This window comes from Pipistrellus kuhlii, unplaced genomic scaffold (genome assembly GCF_014108245.1).
Source record: "Pipistrellus kuhlii isolate mPipKuh1 unplaced genomic scaffold, mPipKuh1.p scaffold_m20_p_22, whole genome shotgun sequence".
NCBI lineage: Eukaryota > Metazoa > Chordata > Mammalia > Chiroptera > Vespertilionidae > Pipistrellus > Pipistrellus kuhlii.
In genome coordinates this window covers 6,563,274-6,577,371 of record NW_023425521.1, presented here as the reverse complement: position 1 = coordinate 6,577,371, position 14,098 = coordinate 6,563,274, and the positions used below count along the sequence as shown (strand labels likewise).

At 42.8% G+C, this 14,098-nt stretch overlaps 1 protein-coding gene across 4 annotated transcripts in view; it reads left to right on the top strand.

Moving 5' to 3' along the window:
• Nucleotides 1–14,098, top strand: part of CEP112 (centrosomal protein 112) — a 267,970-nt gene that overhangs the window by 231,767 nt on the left and 22,105 nt on the right. For all 4 annotated transcript variants that reach the window (XM_036451304.2, XM_045586287.1, XM_045586288.1 and 1 more), the window contains one exon: nucleotides 2,330–2,419. In XM_036451304.2, coding sequence (XP_036307197.1) covers nucleotides 2,330–2,419 — 90 coding nt within the window. The remainder of the gene's footprint in view (nucleotides 1–2,329; nucleotides 2,420–14,098) is intronic.

Below are 14,098 nucleotides of genomic sequence, written 5' to 3'. Positions count from 1 at the left end.
TTTATTCATTATTAAAATATCTGCCATCATTTCATGTTTATGTGATGCCTTCAGAATAGGAAATATACTGTTTTTTGTTTGTTTTTAACTCTTTATTGTTGAAAGTATTACATATGTTCCCCCTCCCCCCCCTCCCCATAAACCCCTTGCAGCCCTCCTGCCCCCTCCCCAGGCCTCCACCACGGGTTATGCATATATACATACAAGGTCTTCGGTTGATCTTTTCCCACCCACCACCTGCCTTCCCTTTGAGATTGGACAATAAATTGGTTTTTAATAAGACTACACATGATCCCTTGGTGCATGGTTCTGCAGGTTAAGTGGCTTGTTTGAATCCTGTTTACAAAATTTATAAGCACCAACGGTAATACACATTCCCCCAAAATCAATGGCAGAGCTCTCGCCTGCCACAGGTGCCTTCACAGGCCCCTTAGTCACCAGGCTCCTCCTCTCCCTGGAAAGGGCGGTAACAAGCAGCAGAGTGTACACTCTTACTGGGTCTAAGTATTTCCATATTATACACAAATGCAATGTCCTGTACCTGATGCCTTTGAAAGTCTGTGGCATACCCTCACTTCTCAGAAAGCTCAACATGACAGTCTCACTTTCTTCTGGAAAGTGTCACTCTTTGTTCCTGACCAATCAAAACGCTCAAAGTGGGCACCCAGGGACTTCCTACAGGGCATCCAGGGCAGGTTGAAAAGGGAGAAAAGAGCTGCCCTTTCAGGAATGATGAAAGTCAACCAGCAGACCTCTGGGATGAGGATTAACTTTGCAGAATAAACAATATAACTGTTCCAGTGGTGTTTTTTTGTTTTTGTTTTGTGTGTGCGTGTGTGTGTGTTTGTGTGTGTTTGTGTGTGTGTGTGTATTTTGTGTTGTTTGTTTTGTTTTGTTTTTTGCTTTTACCCAATGTTGAACATTCCGTTCTTTAATTATCTTGGGATTTTTGCGTGTGTCAGACTTGGAGGTTTTTGAGTAAAGAAGCCACAAAGTAGAAGAACGTTCCTGCTGGTACTTATTGAGTAATTGTGGTCATTCTCGCACAGTCCTGATGTCGAATTCCGAGGTTGGCACTCTAATGGCCTAATAATTTTTTAGAAAATGAGACCAGGAACAGCTGCCAATGTAAACCGTCATTTTCTTTTCATCTAGTACATTTTAACTTTTTAAAAAGTGGACTATTATTTGGTTTCTCTCCAATTTTTTTAGACTGCCTTTTAAAATAGATAATAAAAGTAATTTCTAGACATACTGCTTTCTCTGATTAACCTTAGGAAGGTCACGTGTTTTACATCTTAGTTAAACTATGAACAGATTTGCAAAGTGGTACCTTTTTGAAATGCAAGTGTAATTTTACTTCTATTTTTATACCGATTTTAAAAAATGGTAGGTTTAATAGTCTCACTTGCCATTGACATATATTATACTTAGGGTTTGCTTATCATCTGCCCCTCAATAGTGTAGGCTTCCTGAGAACAGGGAACTGTTCTGTTTTCTCTCTCTGCTCTTTCTAACCGTAATAGGTCTTGACATACAGCAGATACGCGGTGGTCTTGATTGAATGAATTTTGTTTTGAGAATTTGGCATCTTTATAGTTATCATCCTGTGTTCTGCTCACTGTAAACTTCTGCGTATTATATCTACAGCACATCGGGTGGCTTAAAGGGACTGTTTCTTTTCTAGTTCACCTCTTTACTTAAAATAGTAGTCAACTTGATGATAATTACTGATCTTCGCGGTCTGTAAGTTTCCCCTGTGAACCTGAATTCTGTTTCCCACAGCTACTTGGCAACTGAAAGAGATCATCTCCATCCGCTTCTTAAAGGTTCCTCACGTTCTGCACTACCCTCAATGACTTAGTGGGGAAACTCCTTTAAAGTCACCGTATGTTACTCAAGTTGCCACAGTACAATTTTGAAAAGTGTCACGGTAGTCCACCATGACAACTCCTAGCTGTCATGACACTGTTCAGCATGTACGTGTACCTTGCAGGTGTACCGACAAAGCAGTTTTAATTAGCAACAGCTCTCTGCTTTATTGCCTGCCGTGGCTCTATGCTGGGAATGTAAGAGGTGTTTTTATAAAATAAGTTGACACCCGCTAATGTGTCTGTTTTATAAGTTTGGAATTTTTTGTACCGGTTATTCCTAAAGTGGAAAACATCTGGGCCTGGCATTTAAAGTCTGGTTTTGTTTGCCTGAGCTGTTTGGAACGAAAGTAATAGGCTAGAGATCTGAAGCTTTTTGATGCCAGTTTAGGTGATAAAACCTTTGTTTCAGGGGCGCTCACTTTTCCTGTTTAAGTGTTTATCATACGCTGTTTCAGACCTTGCGAGATGAACTGGAAAACCGCTCGAACCAAGTGCGATGTGCAGAGAAGAAGTTGCAGCACAGGGAGCTGGAGGCCCAGGAGCAGGTACGCCCCCCCTCGGACCCCCACCCCCACCGCCCGCTTGTTTGTGTATTTCTCCACAGTGGGAGCTGATGTGTTTCCTGTTTCCACCGGGGTGTTTGGCGGCACGTAACAGAATGCCCGGCTCCTGGCTGGCAGAGACAACAAAGAGATTTATTACCTCACAAAACCAGAAGGCTGTATGTAGGTAGGGCAGGCTCTGGGCAGAGAGCCTCAGGCCTTGGCTCCCTCTCTGACATTCTTGTGGCTCTTCCCCTGGGCTGACTTCATCCTAAAAGCAGTACCAAGGCCTCTTATGAATCCCAGCAATATCCAGAGGCAGAAGGGAAATGTCTGCCTCTAGGGACCCTTCTGAAGAGTAAGAAGACCTTTCCCAACAACCTCCACTCACATACACCTAGCTTCTCATTGGCCAGAATAGGTCACATGCTCTGCCTGGCATGTCCAATACCTGGCAAGAGGACTGAAGGGACCCATACCAGCCTAGACCAACCAGGATCTACGTGGGAGAGGGAGAATAACCTGAACAGGAAGTGGAGAGAGGGATGTTGGGTCCACAGCCAGCAAGCAGTGTGTGTCGTGTCATCGTATTAGAATGGAGAAACAGAAATCACATTTTCTTTTGAATTGAATTTTCTCCTTTCTCTCCATTATATTAATAAAATAAATTTAACCAGAATAATCTGGCTATGATGATAGCTAATGACCTATTTCATTTTCAAATGGCAGGATTCTTTTTATTCGGTTCTTCTCATTATAGTGAGTTATTTGTGGTAATTTTGACAACTTAAGTGAAAAGGTCAGTAACGTATCAAGAGCTCAGGCGTCTTAGTGATTTATAAATGCATGTCCTCAGCTCTTGGTGCAGCATTTTTCACATTCTCCAAGGTGCCACCACGCCTCACGCACATTACCTGTCGTCTGGTAGTGCAGTCAGTGCAAGAATGTCCGGTTAGTCACTCTGACCTTGTGGCGAGAGTAAACACTGAAGTAAGGCTAATAGGAACTGTTTTTCATCTTGGGAGGTGCCTACAAACAGGACCTCGAGGCAAGGGACTGCACAGAATGTAGACAGAAGCATCCCGTAGGTGCTGAGTATTCATACCAATGAACTGACGACCTCATAATTCCTTCCTACTCTCTAACATTCACCCAGCATAACATACATGTCATGTAATATGTTTAGATTACGTATGTATGATATACATGAATATACATATATATGTACTACAGAGGGCCTGTCATACAGTCAATAATAGAATCACAAAACAAGATAACACTAGAATACAAAATTAATAACTATACTTTATCAAAGACCTACAAAATAACAGATGCTGTACAAGAAACATTATACATGTTAGTTTATGTAACCTGATAACAACCATATAAAGCCAGCATTATCATCCCCATGGCACAGAGGCTGTAAAACCTGGAGGGGTTGAGGAACCTGCCCAAGGCCATAGAACTAGGAGAGAGTACGGTGATTCAAACCCATGTTTATCTGAATGCCAAGCCTTTGCTCCTTTGATGACACTTTTTAAGTTACATTTCTAGTTCATAAAAAAGCTGCATTAACGGACTCAGGGCAAGTACATTAATTAAGGATGGCAGGGCAGAAACATCCCGTGCCAGCCACATTAACCCTCCACGGGCAGAGAGCAGCAAAGAGAAAGCAGAGCAGACAGGCCACAGATGCAAACACCTCCGTGGATGGCTGTGGTGTCCAGCGCCATGGCACAGGCTTCCTTGTCGCCGAGGCAGCTGGGCTCCACCTCTGTCTAGAACCCTTGTAACTGAAGAAGCCAAGCTTCCTGAAAGCAGGAAACAGTGCTCCCCGGAGGCCTGGCTTCTCCAATTTGTGATAAAATATGACTTAAGGTAAAACTTTGTTGACATCGCTCTGATTCATGGCAAAACTTCACACGGAAAACTCCATCGTGTGCTGAGAGTAGGGAAATGAAGAAATCCCAAATGAACAACAGGGCAGGATTCAGGAACTACTTTGGTCTCTTTTCATTGACTTCTTTTTGATCATCAAAGTTGCTTTCATCTTTGCAGTGACAATAGCTTTTAAGACTATTTCTTACACTAATTCCTGATATCTTCTATTGGGCTCCAAGTTTACCAAAAGATGTCAGGAAACAGCCATGGGTAAAGCTGCATGGTTCATAGTCTTTGCAACCATGAAATGTGGGGTCCTTTCTACAAGATCCTAGGGTGTAGCTGGGGGAAAAATGCCAGATGCTTCAGCAAAACGGAAGAGCAAATGACAGGCACTTGATAAATACTACTTATACTGAATTTAATTCAACTTCTATTTTTATCTGAATTTGACCTATGCTCCCTTTCAATTTGTGACACTAATAGAAGTAGTCAAAATAATTAGAAGTATTTTGTTGTACATTCTTAGGGTCCACTTCTATATGAGTTTGCTTAGACAGTTAAAATGTTTTTTTTAACGTTTTTAAAGATTTGTGCATTTATTTATTTATTTATTTATTTTGTTGTTGTTGTTGTTGTTGTTGATAATCCTCATCCAAGAATATTTTCCCATTCCCATTGATGTTTAGAGAGAGTGGAAGGAGAGGGGAAAAACAGAGAGAGGGGGAAACATTGATGTGAGAGAGAGGCACATCGATTGGTTGCCTCCCGCACCTGCCAGTACAAGAGGCCAGAATAGAGCCTACAACCAACGTATGTGCCCTTGACCAGAATCTAGCCCAGGACCTTCAGTCTGCAGGCTGATGCTCTATCCACTGAGCCAAACTGGCCAGGGCAAATAGTTAAAATCTTGAAATTATTGTATATGATTGTCTGTTTTGCATGTCAAAGCAAGTGTAGTCCCAGTCACTGGCCTGACATCAGCCAACCAAAAGACTGAAACGTGTGCAGATCAGCTTCTCAAAACTTCTTCTCTTCCTTTCAACCACATATTATCCTGGAACTAGTTACAGAAAGAGTTAGAATTGGAACTGGCAGGATTACAAAGGACAGTTTCCTGGGCTGCTTTTTTTAACTCGCTCACTTAGAAAAAGAAAAGAAAAAGCTTAAACTGTTGCTGTTTTTCATTTAGGAAAAATTCCTATGTTTTGATTCTATAAAAACAAAAAATGAATGAGGCATTTTAAAAGTTGTGTTTTTAATTAAAAACAAAAAGCTGCTTCTCATCAGGTCTCATGGGTGGTATCCTTGCTGCCCACCCCTTGCCTTGGTGCCATCAACGCTCCTAACTCCTCCCTCAGCAGGTCAGTCAGCGCCGCGCCCAGAGGAGGCTTGCTCATCGTAGCTACAGAGGGTTAATTTGCTCTGTATGCAGGTTCAAGATAAGCCAGATAAAATTAGGAAACCCTAACTCTCTTATCTAAGCCAGCCTTCCAGAAACACTAACTTATCTTGTAATTCATAAGTAGTAAAGTCATTAGAAATCATCGTTATTTTTAGCCATACCAGGAGTTAATAATTTCTGATTCCCGATAAGATCCAAGCAGGAATCTCTTAATTGCAGCAAACCAGGGAAGGTCAGAGCTCTGGCCCAGCTTCCTCCTTGTGCAAAGAAACTGAGTCATGAGGAAAAGATGTGAGCCTTCACAGCAGGGCTGGCCTGGGGAAGGATGGCTCCTGCCCAGCCGCATGTGGCCTGCTCGCTCCCGGCAATGACACTTCCCATTGGAGGGACCTACATAACTTGGGTCCATGTTGTGTATGGCTCGGTTCAGCTATGTGTACAACTGACCCTCACTTTCCCAAGCAAACAGTGTTTCATCATTCTCAATGAGACTAGTAATTTGCTGACCCTGGCCAAGATAATCCGGTCTGCTAAATTATAGAAAAGACAGGGAGGAAAAGAAACAGTTTAAAAATTCACTTGGTATTCTTAACACGGTACAAAGTGTACACTTGTCACAGAGGCACTGAGCAATGTCAGATTTCGACCTAATATAATGTAGCTAATAGTGTACACACAGCAGATACTCTGGGTGGAAGTAGGTATCTTAAGGTTGAAAGTATTAATGGCTTTGACTACATCAGTCCGTCAGTTTCCCAAATTATTTTAGATAAATTAGTGAGAAAAGGCAGAAAGCCAGAGATGTCCTAATAAATGAACACGGTGCTGAGCATTTCCCAGCAGGGTCCTGCTGTCTTCCCTGAGCTCGTGGCGGCATATGGCAGGTGCTGAGAAGACACAGAGATGATTGGGTTGGGAAGGAGTTTATGGTTTAGTAGCACAGAGGAGACACGTATAAAATGTAGACTCCATGCATGGAGTTTGAGGGAGGTTCTTTCTTATTCTTATAAATGGCTCAGAGGCTCAGAATCACAAATGTGGGAAGAACAGAGGATTAGTCCTGCATCCATCCTCCCTGCCCTTGTGAGGAAGGACGAGGGGGACCTTCAGCTGGTGAGGGCTCACTCAGGTCCCATGGCCCAGGCAGGGCTTTGCACTTGCTGACACACATTGTTTCAAAAGCCTGCAGCCCTCAAGGGAACCGGGTCCTTCTGGGCAGTCCAAGGGGGGCAGCACTTCTACCAGCCTTCTCAGGACCCACCGGGCATTATTGCCCGGGCAACAACCGGAGGGCCTCTGCCTTCTGGCCTGTGTTATTAGCAACCAGCTGCTTTGGTTGAGCCCCTTACCTAGTGTTTCCCGGTGTTAAGGGGCTGGACTGTGCAGCCACAAGTAACTCATAAGTTGTCTTAAAATATATAGTAAAAAGTCAGCTGTACTCAACATTCAATCACATCTTTGGTGCAACCTACCTTATATTTCAGGCCTACACACATCCATTACTTTCAGAGAGAAGCTAGGGAGCAAAGACAGCCTCAGAGGTAAATCGTGTGTATTTGGGAAGAGGGCAGAGGTTGTCCCCGAGCCAGTTACCAGAGCCCGAGGCAGGGGCTGGGGCAGGAGAGGCTGAGGACGAGGGAGACCCAGTGGGGATGACTGCTGGTGCTCAGGCTGCCTTTGTCCCTGCTGGCCATTGGGCAAGCACCGTACCGCTCCATACCAGGTCCCTAAATGCCAGTGCTCATACCTTCCCACAGGGTGGCTGTGGACAGCAAAACAAGGTCACGTGTGTGAGACACTTCAGAAACCGTCAGCACAATGCAGAGGAGTGCGCGTGGCTGTACCCACTCACAGGAGAGGGCATGTAGGCAGCATCAGAGAGGAAGGACATTGGAACAGAAGGAGGGGAGACGTGCGGTAGAAAGGTAGCTTTGCTCATGTCGTCCATTATAGGAACAACAGAGAAGCCTGCCTTACTGTCTGCTGTGATCTGAGCACCGCACGGCCCCTGGCGACCAGTCTCGGGTGCAATACTGAGGATTCAGAGCCTGGTCAGAAAGCGGTTGTCAGCTGTGAGGTGTTTTCTCTGACTGGGCAGCATTACCTGGCCGAGTTTATACTTTAGAAAGATTAATATGGCAGCAGATGAACAAGTGATGAAAGAGTCAAACCCAGCGGGTGTGGCTCTACAGGTCACAGCACCAGCCAGACTGGGGACAGGCCGACTCCTTTTATTGCTTCATTCTGTTGCGATTCACAGATGTGTTTTTACAAACTGAGGGCATAACCCTCCACCAGCAAAAAGATTACGACTCGCTTTATTGTGATACTGTCTTTATTGCGGGCGTCTGGAACCTAACCCACATTATCTCTAAGGTGTTCCTTTATTGTCAAAGAGAGTAGAAAGAAAGGAATAGATGTGAAGACTCACTTGAAATTCACAAAGATTTAGAGCCCAGAAGGAAGGAACATGTGGAAAATAGCCCCGTGTGTTTGAGTTGATAAGCTGGTGTGCAGAGGACATTGACAGCACCAATTTTTAGATGTCAAATCAGAGGTACTATTATAGCAGCAGGACCTTCGATTGGAGACACTAGTTGAAAAGCTGACTGCAGAACTCAAGAAGGAACCCTAGAAACGTGAACACCTCTGGGTCATCTCCTAGGGATAGACCAGACCCCTTGGGTGTGGCAACATTGAAAAGGAAGAACAGATAAGAGGACCACGTACATGGGACCAGAGAGTGCAGGGAGGCACTGACGAGGACTTCAAAGGAATGAATAGTCAGGGAGATAAGAGTAGAGCCAGAGAATTTGTCAGGAAACCACAGACTAAAGTTTCCTACTCAACGGGAAGCTCTGAAGGAAAGAAAGGGTGCATCTGTCCTTTTCATGGCATCCAGCAGCACATGTTGGCTTGGACTGTTCTGCTCAGGGGGAAAGCCTTTGCTGCCCTGAAGCTCCTCCTTGATGATCTTGCCCACCCATGTTCCTCTTTCACTGAGCTCATACGGTATCTCTGTGACCTCTACAAAAGGTTTCCCATCAGACTCTCATGAGAGATGTATGCTCTTTGAGGGTGTACTCCTAGGCTGGGACGGTCATACATATCCTTATATCCAGCATTTAGCCTGGCCCACGTGGTACAGGTCAGGAAAGAAGGAAGAAAGGGAGGAAGAGAGGGAGGAAGGGAAAGAAGGGGAGGCTGCATCACATGCTACAGGGAGTTTAAGGAACAGGACTAGCAAAGGCCACCGAACTTGTGTAATTACAGCTCCTTATATTGTGCCTCCTAAATGTATCCTAAATAGACTTTTTCTAAATACACTATTGATTAGACTTTTATTACAATAAATATGGTAGCTATTCTTTTATCATTTTTATCTGGGGTGAGGAGGATCCTTGAACCTTCTCATGGCCTATCTGTGCTCCCAGACACCATCTCACCAAAGGGCTTGTACCTCAGGGGAACCGAGAGAAGCCACAAAGCCAGCACCCTGCCAGGAAGCCACCTTTTCTCTTTTTCCTGTCAGCAATTTTTCCAGCTTTATTGAGGTATAATTGACAGACAAACTAGTAACCATTTAAAATGCACAATGTGATGAGTTGATAACACATTGTGGCATGATTGCCACAATTAAGTTAATTAACACATGCATCAGCTCACTTAATTCCTTTTCTGTATGTGGTGTGAACACAAAATCTACTCTCTTAGCAATTGCCAAGTGCACAACAGTTGTCTTACTGGCTGTAGTCCCCATGGGAGCCTTAGATTCCAGGACTGTCTTTTAACTGGAAGTTTATGCCCTGGACCAACATCTCCGCATGCCCCCTACCTTCACCCCGGGCCACCACTCTGCTACTCTGTTCCTATGAGTTTGACTTTTTTCTTTTTTAATCCCACTGATAAGTGAGACCCTCCTTCTCTGTAGGTTTATTTCTCTTTGTGTAATGTCCTCTGGGTTCCTCCACGCTGTGCAAATGCCACACAGCCCACCTTGCTGCTCTGCTCGCAGCAGGGCAGACTTTCCTTCTACATCTCCTCCACCACGTGGCCGAGGCAGAGCAGGGCGGACACCAACAAGGCCCTTTATTTTCTCTGCAGATCACTCAGCATTCTGCTGCTTCCCAGCTGCCTGGTTTAAGAATAAAATGTCCCTTCGGTATCGGTAGCTGTTGGGGTAATGTTAGACATCTCTGAAGTGCCTTGGCTCGTCTGCCTGTTGACCCATTACCACTATTAGCATTTGTATTCCCAAAGAATTTCTTCGCCTCTCACAATGCCCAGTGACCTATGGGAGAGACATGGGTTTTAGGAGAACCTGCATCCGTATGCTTAAAGTGTTCGTTGGACAGCGTTGCTTATCTTTAAGCCACCTCAGTCTCATCAAGAGGGACCAAGATGCTGTGTAGATAGAAAATCAAGCAATAATTGTGACATTTATTGAAAGGAAGAATTCGTTTTTTACAGATTTCCAAGCCTTTAATTTCCATTTTCCATAAAGGATTTTAAAACTTCACAGTCTTAGCTGCTGTTGACTAATGCATCAGCAGTGAAATAATGAATTTTACTGTAGATGCGTTAGTCAACAACTAAGACTATGAAGTTTTAAAATGTAAAAGTACTAACAGCTCAAAACTATGTTTTACCCTAACACACATTATGAAAACAAGAATTATCATTGCAACAGAAATATAACTCAAAGCCTTTTATTGACTTTTCATGTTTAATGGTTATTACTCTGGCTTGTTTCAAGTAATTTTAATAACCACAGTTTATTTACAAAATTCAGACTAATTCTTTTGTTCCCATGCCAACAAAACACATTTGTTCCCAGACAGCTGGTATGATGCATCATTCTAAAATCTGAGTCGTTAGGAGGATGCAACCACATTTAATTTTGGCCACATCTTCCTGTCAATGAGAGTTGGAACACTCGCCTGTATTCTGAAAAGCACTTGAAGCACAGTGTCAGGGACAAGAGGGTTTTTATTAAAATATGCATCTCACCCAAGCGTTCCTTATAGATCAATTAGTCTAGGTGATTTTAGTGTCAAAGCAAGTTAGACATTTGTACCCTAAACCGCCTCTTAACACTTACACGATGATCACAGGGCCATTTTTAGAGGATAACAAAGCAGCTCCTCTGAGGGGGATGTGCTGGGAGTTTCTGCATCGCTTTCTTGAGATTGCTCTTTGTTTTGAACATCCTTGGGCTTGTTGTGCTGGGAGGAGAGGAGGCGGGTCCCAGAAGCAGTGCTGCGTGTTTTCAATCCTGCACTTTGCTGACCCGTCAGATCCAAGTGTCAGCAAGGCAGCGCTGTGCCATTGCATTTTCTATGTTGTTCAGTGGCTCCTTGTCCAGGCCAGGCAGTGAGCACTGGGGTGACGGCAGGGCGGGGCCACAGGGCTGCACAGGGATGCTGGGGTCCAGCCCGCTAGTGACTGCCCCTGGCTGGAGCCCATCTTCACTCCTACAGTGAAGTGATGCGGTGCGACCTTCTGCTTTTTTTTATTTTTTATTTTTTTTTATAGTGTTGGCTTTCATTTTAGTCTTTTTAAAAATTATTTTTGTAATCCAAAATAATTGCATACAAATGACTTACTCCAAATCAGTAAATTGTGGAGACAGTTTTTTAAAAAGCAGGGCAAAAGCTTACCACCACGTTGTGTTCTGTGGCACCTTGACAGCAGGTGGACAAGCAGCATATCAAGCACAGACCTGGGGCTGCAGAGCGTCTCCCAGGAAGATGAAGAGCAGATTCTGTCCCCAGGGAACGTCCTAGCAGGGCTTACTTTTCTGGCAGCGACTAAGCACAGAATTCATGGGTTGAGTGAACAGCTGGATGGAAGAAGTAAAAGGAGAGATAAACACAGAGCTGGTAAAAGAGGGTGGGGTGAGGCAGCATGGTTACCAGGGAGAAATGCTTGATGACAAGTAAGTGTGCTGGTCAGGTTCGGAGAAGCATATCAAATGTTCTAAGATGCCATTTTCTTAGGGTTCCTTTTCTACTATAGTCTTGCCAGAAAGCACTTCCTTTTCCTGTTGAGAAAGAACTATTTTCAGGTAGAAGCAATTGATCCTGTTTATGTTAAACAAATGATAGAACAGAGATATTTTAGAGACACCCGACATATTTCAGTTTAAATTAGTAACAGGGAAAGAAAAGTGATTTTTTTTTTAATACAAAGAAAAATTCAGAAGTTTAAAAGGCTATTGGATGACCCTGGCCATTGTGGCTCCTTTAGTTGGACGACCGACATCCCGTGCACCGAAAGGTTGCTGGTTTCCAGTCAGGCATGTGCTGGGGTCCCTGGTGGGGGCGTGCAGGAGGCAGCTGGTGGATGTTTTGCTCTCACAGCCATGTTTGTGGCTGACATTCCCTTTATCACAGTAAGGAAATTTCTATTATTACCAAGAGTCTTTTTTTTTAAATTATAAATGGGTGTTCAATTTTATCAAATGCCTTTTTTCCATTTTGATATAATTATATGATTGTCCTCTTTTCTGTTAATGCAGTGAACTTCACTGACTGATTCTTAACGGTAACTCAACTTGCATTTCTGGAATGGGCCCTATTTGATCTCGATGATTTATCCCTTTTTAGCTTTTGCTGGATTTTAGTTTGCTAATATTTTGCGTGGATTTTTACATCAGTGTTTATGAGTGAGTTTGGCCAATAATTTTGTTTTATTTTAATGTTCTCACTGAATTTTGTTATCAAAGTTTGCTGACCTCTGCCTTCTGGAATCGTTTGTGTAATGTTGGTAATATTTCTTCCTTAAAATGTTTGGTAGATGAGGCTCTGGGCCTAGAGTTTTCTTTGTTGGAAGGTTTTTCAATTAATTAGGCTAAGCTTTCTTTAGTGGTTATAGTGTTCAGATTTTATATTTTAACTTCTGCCTAAATCTCTCGTCTCTTTTTGGTGCTATAAGTATATGTATCTTAGTAGACCTCCTAGCTATGTTCCCTACCTTCTGTATTTATTCTAAGTAGATATGTTCTTTTATCCAGCTTCTAGTTTACGATTCTCTTCTTAGCTATATCTCATCTGATATTAAACCAAGATTTGGTTTTGGTTAGTATATTTTCCAGAGCTGTATTTTCTACATAACTCCTTTTTAGTTTCCTAGTCTGTGCCAAAGTTCACAACATTTTTCTTATTGTTTTATATATTTATCTTGGTATTCTCAAAATCTGGGTCTGATAACCATTATCTAGAGTTCACATGCATCTTATTTCCTTATCTTGTTTCTCTTGGCTTTTGGTCATATTGCCTTGCTTTCATATTGAATCTGGCTATTTTTGATTGAGTGCCAGATACTTTATATGGAACTTTATAGAAATAATTGAGACCTATGATAATGTTAATTTTCCGGGGAGGGTTTACTAGTACATTTGCTCCCAGGTGGTGGCACATGCCATCTCAAGTGACCTTCATCCTCTCTCAGGGACTGAGATGATTTGAAGTAGACTCCAGTTCTAGAGAGGGCTGGTCTGTGTCCAGCTCACTCCTACTCCTCGGGTGTGGCCCTTTGGGATCCACCCAAAGCCTGGGATTTACCAGACACTCCCCTTTAGTGGGTCCTCCACCCCAATTTGTGTCTCCTTGGCTTTTTTGTGAGGCTGTTAAGAGATCTGTTCAGTTTCTCAGCCTCTCACCAACCACTCTAGAACTGGCAAAAGCCCTGTGTAAAAATGTCTCCCAGGGCCAGGCTCACAAGCTGTCTTGATTTCTGATGGCTCTAGCATCAGAGCCCCATGTCTTTCCTGCCTTGCTAGTTCCATACTTCATAGCAGACTTGGGAGATAATTCTCTGAGCTTCTATTACTAGAAGTGGAAATACGATATTTGCATTTCTGTGAATTGCTTGATCACATTCATTGCTAATTTTTTCTATTGATTTTGTTGTAACTTAATCTGTAGACATTTGTTTTATTAGACATTCTGTTTATTAATTATTTATGAGTCAAATAAGTTGCAAATATTTCCCCCCAGTTGCTTATCTTTTAACTCCTATATTCAATATTTTCTTTTTTTTTGAGAATTACTTTTCTTTATGGTTTCTCAGCTTGCTAAGGAAGGTCCTCCCTACCCCAAGATTATAAAATATATTTTATTTTCTTCTAATGCTTTTAAGAATTTTTTTTACACATTTAATTCTTTAACCCATCTCAGATTTATTGTTGTATACTACATAGGGTAAGGATTGTGCTAAACAGAATATCCCCCAGGAATCTTGGTTCTCTAATCCCTGGCATCTGTGAATATGTACATGACATGGCAAAAAGAAACTTTGCAGGTATTATTAAAGTTAGTGATCAGTGACCTTAAAGATGGGAGGTTATCTCAGATTATTGTGGTAGTGAGCCCCATAAACAGATGGCTACTTAA